The sequence below is a fragment of the Erpetoichthys calabaricus genome, chromosome 2, assembly GCF_900747795.2.
Source record: "Erpetoichthys calabaricus chromosome 2, fErpCal1.3, whole genome shotgun sequence".
Taxonomy (NCBI): Eukaryota; Metazoa; Chordata; class Cladistia; order Polypteriformes; family Polypteridae; genus Erpetoichthys; species Erpetoichthys calabaricus.
In genome coordinates this window covers 96541236-96558160 of record NC_041395.2, presented here as the reverse complement: position 1 = coordinate 96558160, position 16925 = coordinate 96541236, and the positions used below count along the sequence as shown (strand labels likewise).

Below are 16925 nucleotides of genomic sequence, written 5' to 3'. Positions count from 1 at the left end.
ATTTCTTTGCGACTTTATGAAACAGCTTAGACAATGCGTTTGGAGAAATTCTGATAGAATGGTCACTCTTTGAAAGGCATATTCTTCAGGCTTTTTTCATTTGGAGAGTATGCTGGGGATTGTATTTTGATGGAACTTTAGAGTCTCAAGAAATTGCTTGGTAAAGTAATGCATTCACTTTTTTTTTAAGACGTTCTCACAATTTTCTTTTGATAATAGCATGATATGCCTCTAGAACCTGGTTGTTGCCAGCTTCTCTCTGTTGGTTGGGCCAAAACTTAAATTAACTTACATTTGGTAATGCTAATAACAGTCAGATTCAATTGGTTCAATAACTCTTCATGTGTAAATGATTGTTTGTTAGTTGCTACTTACTTTTGAGTGGTAAGTACGTCTACAGTATGCATGGCCACCAAACACTGGTTTGATGTCTCACAGGTCTGGTAATTATTGAGTTTTACATTGCTGTAAGACTCACCCACAAAATGTCTTGGCTAGACATAGTGAATGTCCATTTAATATATAGGCAGTACATGAATCGACTTTAAAGCGTCATTGGAAAATGCTAACTGGAGTGTAAACATGAATGTGAACCTGGTTTCCATTATTAATGTTGATGAAGACTGTTTTCAAGAGACAGAATGACTGGAGTTTTGTGATCCAAGCACCTTCTGATTAATTAAGAAATTAAGAATCTTGTCAGCTGAACAATTTAATATAATACAGGTCAATTTCAAATGAAAACGAGTTAGGACAGTGCTAGTGTTACTTCTATTATAGCAATATAGTTTTGTCTGCAAAACTATAAAAATATATTTTCATGTAGAAACCACAGTTTACTTATCACTTGGTTATGTACTGTATTCTCAATAAATGAGCATCCATTGTTACCTTGTTCATATTCTGCTCTCGTGTCAAATACACAGAGTTGGACTTGTAGAATATCCATAAAGACTGAGATCCAACATCTTTTTCTAGCTCCTGCTGCTGTTCATTGATGTAAATGCGGAAATCATCATACTTGTTGTTGATCTGTTGGACTAGCACATAGGTGCAGTTGCCCCTATATATGTAAGAAGTTCCATCGAAAGTCACATGATGCAAGACGTTTACAACTTCACAAACACCTGCCAAAGTGAGAAGAAATATTTTAAGGACTTTTGCCACAACATGATGAACTTTGAAAATGTTCAACGTGGAATATGAATCTATAAGAGATATGGGTAGACTTCATGTGCATGGCAATAAAAATACTGTCTCTATCTTATGTCAGTTAATAAGAGGAGATATTAAAGAAAAAAAGAGTAAAATATGAAGCCAGGAATTAGCATTTTCAGTACAATGCCTAGACAATTTCAGTTTATTTTGTTTTTGCTCTATTCACAGCAATGAATGGCACTAATTTTTGATTAATCATCATGTTATTTGATGCTATTTGGTTTAATGTTTTAAGTTTTGTTTATATGAAAAGAACATTGCATTCTACAGTTTGAATAAAGATGGCTTAAATAGCTTCTATTAACTTGTTGTTTAAAATATTTATTGTGAATATTTCTGTGATCATTAATACACTAACTAATACAAACCAAAAACAAAAGATCAGAAAAGATGTTTATTATGTTTAATGCTATAAAGAAAAAAAAAACACCCCACCAATAACTATATCTCATGAATGAATCTTCCAGTATCTTCCAGTGTTGGGCTGTTCTCCAATAGGACTATAGTCCTTAACAAGTGAAAAACCATCTAAGAATTTTGAACTAAAAGGTATGTGATAAAAAGTTGAGGAATTTAATTTAAGGGGTGTTCTCCAAACTTGAAATTCTGCAAAACACAGTGCCTTCCTTGATACTGACATTGTTTAAGTACTATAGCACCTCTAACCAACAAGCAAGTTTTATTTTTTCTTTTCATTATTTATTTCCTGTAGTTGTTCATAATCCACTACATAAGTACATAATGTCAAAAATATTTACAAAAAATAAAAGTTAAAAACATTTTTGCTTATACTTTATTTTCTTATTTTTTTCCTATCAACCCTTTCTAAATACTTCTGCATTTTGTACCCCCTCCAGGGTATATAGTTTTCATGTTATCTTTACAAATCAACCTATTTTTTTCTGCTAAGCACCATTCATCAATTAATTTTGTAACATGCCAAATACATTAGCCATTCAAGCATATTTCATGCTATTTTTGTTTCTTTTATTTCCTTTGATACTCTGATTGTTTACATGCTGTTTTTCTCTCTTTTATTTTCTCTAATCGTTTATGTAATTATGTATTTTTCTTTTTTTTAGTGATCAGTGATTGAAGTGGAATTGAATTTCTGGCAATACTTGGTTTAGTCTGTGTCTTGCTCCTTCTCACCTTTTGTTACTACTTTTACATGACATATTAGTCAAGCCATGAGGTTGGAGAAGCACATACAGTAACATCTGATAGAAGGGCAGTTTTCCCTTGAAACTCTGAATGCCGCTGGTAGTGTGTACTGTTAAAATGGTAGGGACTCGAGATAGCTACTCTATGGTGTGATGTGACACAGTGCGTGTAGCCTGGTCAAGTGAACAAAGCAGTGATTTTTCCCAACTCCATAATGCAGACATGGAATATAGAAAGACTATCAGCTTTTCTGATCTTTGTGAGCAAGCCATCCTCATTCATTTCTAAATCTTATTCTTTTTCTGTCTGTTTTGTAGTTTTGTTTTCTTCTTAGCATAGCCTTTTACATGTCAATTTTATGCTTTTTAGGATTATTTTTTGGTTAGTTTTGTTTTCTTGCAGTACTGTGATGATTTTTTTCACAGTGTTATACTCCTCATTTTGTAGGAGTTTTGTTCACATAAGCAGGTGATTACTGACTGTGTTGAGCTAGATGAGTAAAACAAGTCCTTTTGGACTCACCATACCAATACCAGGGTAGCTTCTGTCCTTAGATTATCATGAGGACTGGTTAGCAAGTTTGTTCCCTACACGTCACTTTTTGGCATTCCTTTATGCCATTTAAAGATCTTGGCAACTTATGGTATCAGTTTGTGTAACCAATAGTATTTTCATCTTTATATTTTATGTGTCTTCTGCATGTGACAGCAGTTATTAATGAGACACACTGGGTGGTGCTTGACTTATCAATGGGTTTCATATTGTTTAGCAGTTAAATATACTGTAATTGACATGGTTCCAGGGAAGTGAACATCCTAAGAAGAAAGAAAACATACATTTTTGTGAGTAATGTGGAAAGTGTGTGGAGTGTTATAGTAATCAAAAACATAAATGAGCAAACACTGTGTGGTTTAATTTATTGGTGTGTACTTGTTTTCCTCTTGTGCATTATTCTAGTTGCTCAACACTGCAGATGGGGACTGAAAACATTGTTCAACTTTTTTCCAGATTGTCTGCCTAAATGTTAAATAGACTTAACACTATCTTTGTATCATTCATAAGTAGATACAGACCAAGGACAGCGCAACACTGCTGAAAAATTGTGCTTTCACATTCTCTGATACAGATAATGCAAATTATTTGTAGATTTTCTTGAACTGACTTTTATGTCATCCATTTTTGATATTTTCTAATGTCAATAGGAATCCATGTTCCAAAATAACATTGTGTCCCCAAGGGCCAAATTTATTCTGTGTAGTTAGGCATGGTAACATTGCTGCCTCACGAGCTCCTCAATCCAGGATTCAGATCCCAGCGTAGCGCTGTTCAGTCTGCATGTCTTCATATATGTGTGAGAGATTCAGGTTTACTGCCACATCCATAAAATGAGCTGTAAACTCTAAACTAGCCCTGTGTTAGTTAGCTTGGGAGTGTGCTGGTACATAAAAGGTCTCAATGACTATCAATTAAATGACACGCATGAATAAATTACTGGCTTCTGCATAAACATAATGTTTCCTTCAAGTAAATAAAAGCAAATTGTCTAGGCAGTGTGAGCTGGCAACATGGGAGTTAAAGCAGGCAGTAAACCACAAAGTTGCTGGTCTGCTAACTTCCCCTCCACCCTGACACACTGTATGACCCTGAGTGAGTCACTAAACAACTGCAATGTAATTTCAGAATTATTTGCACATCATTCTGAATAAGTAAATAAAACAGTGTAGCCTAAACAACCACTATGTAACAGTCATTTATTTTCTATAATGTTTTGAATAATTTTACATGCAATTTGAATTTCCTTTGTTGAAACAGCAATAATAAAGATAACACTCGCTAAGTGTGTAGTGCACCTCTTTGTAAAATGGAGAGCTTAGATCAGACCATGACATGACCAATTAATGAGATAAATGACTTCTTGGAAATTATAACTTTGCAGATGCCTTGTAATCCTAGATGTCACTAGAATATGAACACATACTGTAACTCCCCCAGTACCCTGTAACTGAGCCAGCCATTACTTACATTCACACTCGTAGTCATAACAGCAGCCTGAGTCATCATACACCTTGTGAGCAGGCCTGCCATTAGCACAAGTCATCTGCTTCACAGGCTTGCATTTTACTCCCTCAGTTTGGATTTCATTATTTCCTTTGCATGTCGCCAGTGTACATTTGTCAATATTCCAAGTCTCATTCAGCTGTAGAATACCAAGTATTTGTTTCGGATTAGAAACAAGTTAGGAGAAAATGAGCAGAGTCTGCAGTTTATAACAATGATTACAAAATTAGTAATGCTGTCCATGTTTCACACATCTTATGACTCTTTTCAAATGAAGAAAAATCTTTAGCAGAGCTGAATTATGAAGATTTCGCATACACCTTCTCTGTGATTTCCCCAACTCATCCAGAGAGTTTTTTGCCTCTTACCTCTCTAAACCACTCATTTGCTTTGATCTATCCTATTGCTACTAGGTTTCAGTTCAGACTTTTGATCTGCAATTAATATGAAAGACTCCTTGAACATTCACATCTTCACCTGCTCAGGACCACAAAAGCATCCTTCCCAGTGCTCTCTTCTGGATGTCTGTAGCTGACACTATCAACCATCATACTTTGTTTGTGACATGTTGCTAGTTTGTCATCTAGTGAGCAGTCAGCAGTATTTAACTTCTTGTTTTTTTTATATATGACTTCTGTGCAGTAGAAATAGTACTAATGTGCCAATCCAATCTGCATGGTTATAGCATTTTCATAGCATGTCAAATACTTGCCCTCTAGTGGTAGTGGCAAAGCTGATCATGCTGTTGTGCCATCCCCATTTTAAAACATAATAAACTACTGCTTCTGGTATGACTGTTTTACCTGTCTGATGATGCACTAAACTGTAACATCATAATATTTATATCATGTAACTGCCTGTCTACTGGTATCTCCTCTATCCTGTTGAGACCTTCTAGCAATGGCAACTATGGATGTGCCATCCTGGAGGAACTGGACTACCTGTGGAACCTGAATTGGCTGTAGGTATCATCTCATGGTACCAGCAGTAATAAGAACACTAGGAAAGTGCAAAACTAGAGAAGAATCAGTCAGGAACGATAAGGAGAGAGCAATTGTCTTTGGCCACCATCTGCAAAACCATTCAATTTTTGGGGTTGTCTTGCTGTTGCCTCTCCAGTGCACCTTATATCACTTTCATTTGCACCAAAATAGGTGAAGTTGATTCACAATCACCAATGCTTCCCAACTGGACAGACTGATATCCCTAAAGCTTAACTGACTTGGTGTTAGACAGTGATGATTAAGTGTTCCCTTCATTTTTTGAGCAATGTATAAAACAAAGAATGAAGATAAACCGTTCTATTATAATCATCCTGGTAACAGATAGTTACTACTGAGAAGGACCCAATTCTGAAGGCAATGTCCTACAAATGTCTTCTCAATGCAAATACAACTATTGTTTGTTGCTAGTGTCTAGCTGCGGGGTTTTGGGAAGGAGTTGTCAATTGCTTTGTCTGATTTGATTGCCATTGTTTTCTTTTCTGTCACATATTGTAGTTTTCTTTTGCTGTTTTCATAAGTCCTGTGGATTAAGTGCCTTTATCATTTCAGAGCTAATCATTACAAGATGAATGTTCCTCACAAACTACACTAAGATGGATGGTATCTCATGCACAGTTGCATTTTCTGTCCTTTTGACTGAAACTCTAAGGTTTTCATAAACTTTCTTCACTGCTCTGACTTTATTTCCATATTTTACTTTTATCAGCAGCATTACTATATATCCTGAAACAGCTGTTGAAAGGAAAATATCTGTCTGTTTTTTGGAAAAACTCTGTTTCGAAATAAATTAAACTTTATTTTCTGAGAAAAAAAAAGATGTGGATTCATGCTCATCAGTTTTCAAATTATTTTTTACCATAAGTAGTTAACATCAAGATCTTACCTTTCTGGGTGGAACCATTGCAGAACAATCATGCTGAGGCAATGTAGTGGATATTTCAGGCTGGGTTGTTTGTAAGCTTTCTAATGTTGAAAGCTCTGATGTTGATGGAGATGTAAAAGTGCTCTCTGATGAAGAAGGTGCTGAGGAAGTGGATGGTGCCAGGGTGGAATGGCATTCTATTACAGCTCTTTCAATCCCACAAGTGTCATTGCAAAAAGCTGTGTAACACCATCCGCTGTTATCAGTGGTGTTGTATATGATGTGGCCTAAATTGAGGGTCACAAAATAAACAGAAAGGATTATGAAGCAGGAAGTGCATGAATTAACATGATATACTTTTATACTGTATAAAATATATATATATTGTATCCAGTAGGGGGCATCTCAGAGCTCCATAACCTAGACAAATCTACAATACTCACAGTCAAAGTGCTAATAACTACACAATGCCTTTTTACAGGTGTCTTCCTCAAACAAAATTATTTCCTTTTTTCTTGTATTCCTCCCTAGGCAAGTATTGTTTCTCTCCTTTCCCAAATGCAACTTCCCTGGGAGTACTTCTGGTGCAACAAGATTGCCATCTGGAAGCACTTCTGGGTCAGATGGAACTTCTCCCTGACAGTGGAGCCTGACCTCAACAGCTCCCTCTCCCAGCACCAGAGGAACCAACAGGGCTGCTCACCAGAACTACAACTTCCATGCAGCGCTGATGATGTCCAAATTGAAGACATGCCAGAGGTATACTGCCACCCAGGGTACCTGGGGAACATATGGCTCCAGGAAGCAGTCTCCCTCTCTCCTTCAGCTATAACAGCTTCCCATCTGGGAAAGGTACTACCAATCAACCTGACCAGGATGCCCCCAGCTGGGATGGATGGATACTGGCCACCCCATTTTATCTATGATAGCGTATATATAAAATAAATATATAATTCCTTTATAGTACAAAAATCATAAGTAGTACAGGTGGCCTTAAGTATTTAATGTAGCATCCAACACCTGTTACTTTGGTGTGGCATTAGAATGATAAGTTAGGAAGGACAGAAAGAAAGAGGGGTGGTGGTATGAAGCTCTCTACAAGGCTGAGATGGGACTATATACAAGAATGAACACTGAATCATACTTTCTGTCATTTGTCCAATTTTATCATAATAAACGATAAGGGTTCTTTAAAGGAATGTCATTAAAACATCCACTCCAAATACTTCTCACGTTTGTGGTTCATTTTTACATTTAACTGTTCCCACTGTTTAATTGGCTGACTTTTTTACATGCAGTAGTATGCGATCCACATTTATAAGAAACTAGGATTGATTTTGCCATAGTGTTAAATAATATAAAATAAAATGGCAGGTCATGGATATATCTGACCACTTCTGCATTCTATTTAATATAGAAATACTACTAAACAGAACTAAAGAGCAGCAAATTATTTAAAAACTAGACAAAGCACGTTTTGACAACGTAAGATGAAACGGGCATGAGTTTGTGTCAGCAGTGTATGAAGAACAAATGATAAGAAACGAAGAAGTTGTTTTGTAATGATTGTAGCCCGCTTTACTCATTACTGTACAGGCTTGTACTGTTAGTTGATGAATTTTCCAGGCCTATAGTATAATATTGAATGATGAATGTTCCAGTACAATATGGAATAGTAATAAGTATAAGCACCACAAACCTAATATAGGTGTATGAATAAATGCGTAATTGAATCAGAATGCGTAATTAGGCCTCGAGCTGTAGTCGAAATCGCCTTTCAGGCCTCTAGAGCTTCAATCGAAGTCCCCTTTCTGTTTGAATTTTTGCGGCCATAAATCCGCCGCCTACCGCGATGTCGGTCTTGTAAGGTTTTTCAGGCAGCTGCGCAGAAGGCGACTGCGCATTCGGCTTCGGACGGACGTGAGTGAGTGAGTGAGGAGGCAGGCGAATTATGTATTAAGATATAATTTTAATGCCTCCGCCACATCTAAGTTTGCTAATATTTGGAATGATCAGTCTGAATTTAGTGCTTGTTCTAGCACAGCCAGCAATGGCTCCAGTAAAGTAATTTTTTTTTTTTCTAATATGAGAGCTGCTACTGACACAGGTCCCTGAAAAAAAATATAAAGAAATTCTATAGCACTAAAATACCTTGGAAAACCGTTTGAGTGTCAGGTCTTAAAAGAAAATGATGTACGGCTGAGTGTAAATAGAGAAAAACTAAATTAACAGTCCATTGTAAATTTTAAAGGCAGATGTACTGTAGCTGAATAGAGCAAGGAAATACGTCTTAGAAGGCAGTCCTTTTTCTTTTCTAAAATTATAAATGATAATGCTGGAAATCCAAGATTTTTATTTTTGAGTTCATTCAACAGAATGCCTCCTGGAAACTTCTAGCAAAACTTGTGAGGTTTTTACCACATTTTTAAAACACAATATCAATGATATTAGAAATAATATAATACATCCCTCCAAAATGAATCCTATTGAACCTCAGCATGCTCTTTTTAGAGAATCAAATTCCTTTACTGAAATAGGTATTCCTGAATTCCATAAAATTATTTCTAAAACTAAATCCTTCCACTTGTAACCTTGACACATTCCCAACAGCTTACTTTATGATTAAATGAGGGAGTCACTAGCAGTTTGTAATGGTGATATGAAAAAAGCTATAGCAAAAGATTTTTCAACTCCAGGATCTGATAATTGCCAATATCCTAAATTTCTCATTAATTATAAGCAGGATAATAAATTATTTGATACTAGTCCTAGTAAATGTTGATAGCTCTTTATAGGAGTGAGATTATAAATATTATAAACCTAGTTGTCTTAAATTCATGACCTGATTTGGCTTTACCCATCTTTTCTCGTATTGCTGTAAAGAAACAATTGAACTCAATCACTCTACCGGGATTATTCAATATTATTTTATCTTTCAAATCACTTATTCCAGTTTAGAAATTATTCTGATGACATTTATAAAGGATGTGATTGACTCTGTTTCGTGCGATGTTGTTATGATTATGCATACTTCTTTATTACCTTATGTTATTGCTGTTATGTTATTTTAAAAACTGCCCTGATATATTCTATATTAAATAAATAATTTTTATGGATGCAGAATGGATAATACACTTTAAAATAATAACACATGTATATTAATAGCTTCAAAAACCTAAAGAGTTTCCATTTCTTTGCCATTTTTGTCAACACATAATTGGAATCTTCTAATTAATAATACTAATGATAATAATAATAACACTGAACAACAATTCTTTTCAAATGGTTTGCTTCCTGAACATTTTTTGGTGACTATGATAGACAGCTTGTAGCTGAACACAAGTATAACTTTAAATTGACTGTATCATGGAGGAATTTGGCTAAAAGTTAAATGAATACTTATTGAATTTAGTGTGTTTAATCGCTTAATGATACTGTAGTTCAGTTAAACTAAAAATGTTTTGATGTTGATTTTCATTTTTACACAGCATTCTCATTTCAGTATCCAAAAACAGTCAGACAACATTGACGAGTTCCACTTGCCCTGACACTGCTCTTCCATCGTTTTAATGACCTTTCACAATGTTTACTATTGTCTGCACCAAGATTAGCAATGAAGAAGTCCAAGAACGAATGCAGAAAATTAATCTTTAGCAACATGTTGCACGGGGCGGCACGGTGGCGCAGTGGGTAGCGCTGCTGCCTCGCAGTTGGGACACCTGGGGACCTGGGTTCGATTCCCGGGTCCTCCCTGCGTGGAGTTTGCATGTTCTCCCCGTGTCTGCGTGGGTTTCCTCCGGGCACTCCGGTTTCCTCCCACAGTCCAAAGACATGCAGGTTAGGTGGATTGGCGATTCTAAATTGGCCCTAGTGTGTGCTTGGTGTGTGGGTGTGTTTGTGTGTGTCCTGCGGTGGGTTGGCACCCTGCCCAGGATTGGTTCCCTGCCTTGTGCCCTGTGTTGGCTGGGATTGGCTCCAGCGGACCCCCGTGACCCTGTGTTCGGATTCAGCGGGTTGGAGAATGGATGGATGGAACATGTTGCACTTCATGGTTTTACATACTTGAAGAATGTGGTTAACCAACTGAACTTTGTCTGATGCTCTGTAGCTGCCAAGAAAAGTCTCACCAACATTCTTGAAATGCCTTCCATACGATTTGATGACCAACTAAAATGCCTTCCTTAATCTTGGAATCAGTTATTCATGGAAACATCTGTCTCAGATATCAAAATCATTCACCTTCCTTGTTCATTGCTCTCTCGAAATTTTTAAATCAGTCAAAGTTTTATATGACGAAAAGAAAAAATTATCTTTGTTGTGTCAACAAGTGGTTTATGTGCCACACGTTACTGCCCTGGAACCACAGGCTTATGAAGCAGCCAGTTACTTTTAATTTAATGAGTGTCTTTAGCTTGGCTTTCCCATTTGCAAACGAAACAACAGTTTTTGGTATTTGCGAGCTGCATTCCTAGTAGCAGTGGCACTACATTTAGATCACTACAGATGACACCATACAGTTGTACTGTACATGTTGTACTGTATAAGTATACTTGTAGTATGAGGTGAGCCCAATGAAATGGTGCACAATAGCAAAATTTTTAGGAGAATTTTGTATATTGCAAAGAAAATCCATAAAATATATACCCAAAAGTGTTCAAGAAGCAAAATATTTGTTGTCCAGTGTAAAAGATATTAACAAAAAGAGATCCTGATAGGAAATTACAGGATTACTGAATTATTCATTCTGTAGTAAAAATGTATGGTGAAAAAAGAAAATGAGTTGAATTTAAGCTTACCTGGCTGAACTGTTTGGCCATTAGCAGTGCACAAACATGACGTTCTGGTTGAACTGGGTTTAGTGCTTCCTGAAGTCTCTGACTCAGTTGACCTGGTTGTCTCTGGTGTGATGAATGGATGAGTTTTAGTCAATGATGTTGAGAAAATAGATGAAGATGCACTCATGCTTGTGCCTTGTCCCAGTGTGGAATAAGGAGCAGAAGACAAAATGGAACTAGTGGAAAAGGAAGTATGTACCGTGCTCTCCACTGGAAAACTCATTAGTGAGCTGAATATTTCTTTTCCAGTTGAAGCTGTGGGAGCTAGAGGAGTACTAACTGGCTGTGACACTGTTGTTTCGCACAAATAATCATCACAGCATCGAACTTTAACCTGATAGTTGTAACACAGTGGGAATGCTCCTTCTTGATCTTCATTCCTACATTGCAGTCCCATAGATACATTACACTGAACAACTTGTCCAACGCCTTCAAGTGAAGCATTAGGGAATTTTTCTGCCCTGCACTCTATCTTATCTGGATGATCACAGATATTTCCACCATTTTGTCTTATCTGTTGATAGGTTTCAAAGTCACCTTCTTTTGGGCCTGGAGTGGGAAAATGGGTATCAAACCATTCAGTCCATTGACACTGACGTCTGCAAGTAGTTGGTAAGCTTGTGGACTGAGCTGTGGGAAGAGCTGAGGACATGAATGCCACTCTTGTTGTTTCAGGGTGAATAGCTGTAGATGTTGAAGAAAATATAGTGCTAGCTGGAATATGTGATGTGCTTTCACTTGTCCTCCCTACAACAGTAAATACTGGAGTCGTATTGCTTTCATGCTTGCTGGTTGGAATTGGTTGTTTACTAGTTTCACCTGAAGTGACATGCATGCTGGTTTGTCTGGGAGTTGTATGTTTGCTGGTTTCTCCAGTATTTACAACTGAACTAGTCTGGCCTGTAGTTTGCTCACTGCTTTGTCCAGGAACTGTATACTCACTACTCTGTTGTGGAGTTGTGTGCTCACTATTTTGTCCTTCAGTTGAATGTTCCCTTGTCTGAGCCTGTGATGAGTACATACTGGTGTGCCTTGAAGTTGTGTGCTCACTGGTTGGTCCTGGTGTTGGACGTGCACTGCCTCCAGTGGGGGATGTATTCATACTGGTATGGCTCATTGTTGTACCCTCACTAGATTGGTGCACAGTTGTCTTCTCGCTGGTTTGTCTTATTGTTGAACTCTCACTGGTCTGACTGGGTGTTGTATGCCCACTAATATGAGCTTCAGTTGTATGTTTACTTGTTTGACCAGGGGATGTAGTGCTACTGCTCTGAACAATTGTTGAATGCTTACTAGTCTGTCCTGGGGTTGTGTGTTCACTGCTTTGCCTTGTAATTGTGTACTCACTTCTCACTTGGGTAGAGGTGCTTTCACTTATTTCCCCATGGGTGGTGTGCTCATTTATTCCTATAGAAGATGCTTGCTCACTAGTCTGTCCAGCTGTATGGGAAATATGACCAGAACTTTGTCCGAGAGTGGAAAATTCACTGGTCTCCTTTGGTAATGTATGTTCACTCATCTGTCTTGTAGTTCCACTCTCGCTGGTATTATTTCCAGTTGTGTGCTCACTCATCTCTCTGGTAGTTATATTCTCACTGGTCTTTCCTTGAGTTGTGCGTTCACTTATTCCTCTGGTTGTACTCTCACTGCTTTCTCCTCGAGTTGTGTGCTCACTCTTGCCTCTGGTAGTTGTAGTCTCACTGCTCTCCCTCTGAGTTGTGCGCTCACTCACATCTATAGAACTGGTACTCTCAGTGGCCTTTCCATGAGTTGTGTGCTCACTTACCCCTCTGGTAGATATACTATCAGTGGCCACTCCTCTAGTTGTTTGCTCACTCATGCCCCTAGAACTAGTACTCTCAGTGGCCTTTCCATGAGTTGTATGTTCACTCATCCCTCCAGTTGTTGTACCCTCACTGCTCTCTCTTTGAGTTGTGTGCTCGCTCATACCTCTAGAACTGGTACTCTCAGTGGTCTTTCCATGAGTTGTGTGTTCACTCATCCTTATGGGAGTTGTACTCTCACTGCTCTCTCCTTGAGTTGTGTGCTCACTCTTGCCTCTGGTAGTTGTAGTGTCACTGCTCTCTCCTCGAGTTGTGCGCTCACTCACACCTGTAGAGCTGGTACTCTCAGTGGCCTTTCCATGAGTTGTGTGTTCACTCATCCTTATGGGAGTTGTACTCTCACTGTTCTCTCCCCGAGTTGTGTGTTCACTCATTCCTCTAGTAGTTGCACTCTTAGTGGCTTCCCCTAGAGTTGTGTGCTCACTCATTCCTCTGGTAGTTGTACTCTCACTGGTCTTTCCTTGAGTTGTGCGTTCACTTATTCCTCTGGTTGTACTCTCACTGCTTTCTCCTCGAGTTGTGTGCTCACTCTTGCCTCTGGTAGTTGTAGTCTCACTGCTCTCCCTCTGAGTTGTGCGCTCACTCACATCTATAGAACTGGTACTCTCAGTGGCCTTTCCATGAGTTGTGTGCTCACTTACCCCTCTGGTAGATATACTATCAGTGGCCACTCCTCGAGTTGTTTGCTCACTCATGCCCCTAGAACTGGTACTCTCAGTGGCCTTTCCATGAGTTGTATGTTCACTCATCCCTCCAGTTGTTGTACCCTCACTGCTCTCTCTTTGAGTTGTGTGCTCGCTCATACCTCTAGAACTGGTACTCTCAGTGGTCTTTCCATGAGTTGTGTGTTCACTCATCCTTATGGGAGTTGTACTCTCACTGCTCTCTCCTTGAGTTGTGTGCTCACTCTTGCCTCTGGTAGTTGTAGTGTCACTGCTCTCTCCTCGAGTTGTGCGCTCACTCACACCTGTAGAGCTGGTACTCTCAGTGGCCTTTCCATGAGTTGTGTGTTCACTCATCCTTATGGGAGTTGTACTCTCACTGTTCTCTCCCCGAGTTGTGTGTTCACTCATTCCTCTAGTAGTTGCACTCTTAGTGGCTTCCCCTAGAGTTGTGTGCTCACTCATTCCTCTGGTAGTTGTACTCTCAGTGGCCTTTCCATGAGTTGTGTGTTCACTCATCCTTATTGTAGTTGTACTCTCACTACTTTCTCCTTGAGTTGTTTGTTCAGTCTTGCCTCTGGTAGTTGTAGTCTCACTGCTCTCTCTTTGTGTTGTGCGCTCACTCACACCTATAGAACTGGTACTCTCAGTGGCTTTCCCATGAGTTGTGTGTTCACTCATTTCTCTGGTAGTTGCACTCTTAGTGGCTTCCCCTAGAGTTGTGTGCTCACTGATTCCTCTGGTAGTTGTACTCTCAGTGGCTTTTCCATGAGTTGTGTGTTCACTCATCCTTATGGTAGTTGTACTCTCACTGCTCTCTCCTTGGGTTGTGTGCTCACTCTTGCCTCTGGTAGTTGTAGTGTCGCTTTCTCTTTGAGTTGTGCGCTCACTCACACCTCTAGAAGTGGTACTCTCAGTGTCCTTTCCATGAGTTGTGTGTTCACTCATCCTTATGGGAGTTGTACTGTCACTGTTCTCTCCCAGAGTTGTGTGTTCACTCATTCCTCTGGTAGTTGCACTCTTAGTGGCTTCCCCTAGAGTTGTGTGCTCACTCATCTCTCTGGTAGCTATATTCTCACTGGTCTTTCCTCGAGTTGTGTGTTCACTCATCCTTATGGTAGTTGTACTCTCAGTGTTCTCTCCCCGAGTTGTGTGTTCACTCATCTCTTCAGTAGTTGTACCCTCACTACTTTCTCCTTGAGTTGTGTGCTCACTTTTGCCTTTGGTAGTTGTAGTGTCACTGCTCTCTCTTCGAGTTGTGTGCTCACTCACACCTATAGAACTGGTACTCTCAGTGGTCTTTCCATGAGTTGTGTGTTCACTCATCTTTATGGTAGTTGTACTCTCACTGTTCGCTCCCCGAGTTGTGTGTTCACTCATCTCTCCAGTAGTTGTACCCTTACTACTTTCTCCTCGAGTTGTGTGCTCACTTTTGCCTTTGGTAGTTGTAGTTTCACTGCTCTCTCTTTGAGTTGTGCTCTCACTCGCACCTCTAGAACTTGTACTCTCAGTGGTCTTTCCATGAGTTGTGTGTTCACTCATTTCTCTGGTAGTTGCACTCTTAGTGGCTTCTCCTAGAGTTGTGTGCTCACTCATTCCTCTGGTAGTTGTACTGTCAGTGGCCTTTCCATGAGTTGTGTGTTCACTCATCCCTCCAGTCGTTGTACCCTCACTACTTTCTCCTCGAGTTGTGTGCTCACTTTTGCCTTTGGTAGTTGTAGTTTCACTGCTCTCTCTTTGAGTTGTGCTCTCACTCGCACCTCTAGAACTTGTACTCTCAGTGGTCTTTCCATGAGTTGTGTGTTCACTCATTTCTCTGGTAGTTGCACTCTTAGTGGCTTCACCTAGAGTTGTGTGCTCACTCATTCCTCTGGTAGTTGTACTGTCAGTGGCCTTTCCATGAGTTGTGTGTTCACTCATCCCTCCAGTCGTTGTACCCTCACTACTTTCTCCTTGAGTTGTGTGCTCACTTTTGCCTCTTGCAGTTGTAGTCTCACTGCTCTCTCTTCTAGTTGTGCGCTCACTCGCACCTCTAGAACTGATACTCTCAGTGGTCTTTCCATGAGTTGTGTGCTCACTCATGCCTCTGGTTGAACTGTCACTGACCTGCCCCTTAGTTGTGTGCTCACTTACCCCTTTGGTAGATATACTATCAGTGGCCACTCCTCGAGTTGAAAACTCACTTGTCTGTTTTGATGTTGTATGCTCACTAACCTTTCTGGAAGTGGAATAATCAGTTGTCTGTCCAGGGCCTGTACTCCCCCTGGTATGTCCAGTTGTTGTATGCCCACTAATATCACCTGGAGTTGTACGCTCACTTGTTTCACCAGGGAATGTGTGACCACTAGTCCCTCTAACAGATGAATAGACGCCTGTCTGTCTATGAGTTGTATATTCACTAGATTGCACAGAAGAAGTTTGGCCACTTCTTTGACTAATAGTTGAAAGCTCACTAATGATTCTGGAAGTTGTATATCCACTGGTTTCCCTTGGACTTGTACCCTCATTCTCCCTAGCAGTTGTCTGCTCACTGGTCTTTCTAGTAGTTGAATGTTCACTAAATTGACCAATGGATGTTTGGCCACTACTTTGCATTACAGTTGAATGCTCACTAATAGGTTTAGGAGTCGTGTGCTTAGTCACCTCTCTGGTAGTTGTATGTTCACTGGTCATTCTAGAAGTTCTACTCTCAGTAGACTGACGTGAAATTATATGCGTACTAGTCTGTGTTACAGTTGTAGGCTTCTCTGTCTGTTTAGGAGTTGTATGTTCACTAAATTGACCAGTGGATGTTCGACCACTGCTTTGCCTGATAGTTGAATGCCCAGAAGTCTGTCTGGGAGTTGTTTCTCTTGATTTTGTGCTTTCACTCATTTCTGTGATAGGTGTATTTTCACTGCTTGTACTTTTAGTTGACTGATGTAGTGTTGTGTATTTACTTGTTTGTCTGGCAGTTGTATGTCCAGAAGTTACACGACCACTGGTTTGTCCAGTAGTTGAATGATCTTGTGCACTTGTCTTTCCTGAAGTTATTTGTTTAGTGCTTGGTGTTGAAGTTGTTTGCTTACTAGTCTTCTCAGGTTCTGTTTGTTCACTTGTCTGTCTACGGGTTGTATACCCACTGATTTTTCCAGAAGAAGTATAGCCACTGGACTGATATGGAGTCGTCTTCTCACTAGTTTGTTTTGGAGTACCTTTGGTTTGTTCACTTGTGTTGGGAGGTAAAGATGTCCTTCCATTTTGTGTGAATTTGGTAAATCCACATGGGACTTCATGAC

The 16925-nt window shown here is 39.3% G+C and overlaps 1 protein-coding gene across 1 annotated transcript in view; it reads right to left on the bottom strand.

Moving 5' to 3' along the window:
- The window catches only part of LOC114645305 (mucin-5AC-like), a 40602-nt gene extending 24081 nt beyond the window's left edge, over positions 1–16521 (bottom strand). Inside the window, exons 1-7 of the mRNA XM_051922498.1 lie at positions 15492–16521; positions 14027–14198; positions 13791–13810; positions 11103–13253; positions 6328–6593; positions 4405–4579; positions 892–1127 (exon numbers count right to left, since the gene is read on the bottom strand). Of these exons, the coding sequence (XP_051778458.1) occupies positions 892–1127; positions 4405–4579; positions 6328–6593; positions 11103–13253; positions 13791–13810; positions 14027–14198; positions 15492–16521 (4050 nt within the window). The remainder of the gene's footprint in view (positions 1–891; positions 1128–4404; positions 4580–6327; positions 6594–11102; positions 13254–13790; positions 13811–14026; positions 14199–15491) is intronic.
- Positions 16522–16925: the final 404 nt, after the last annotated feature.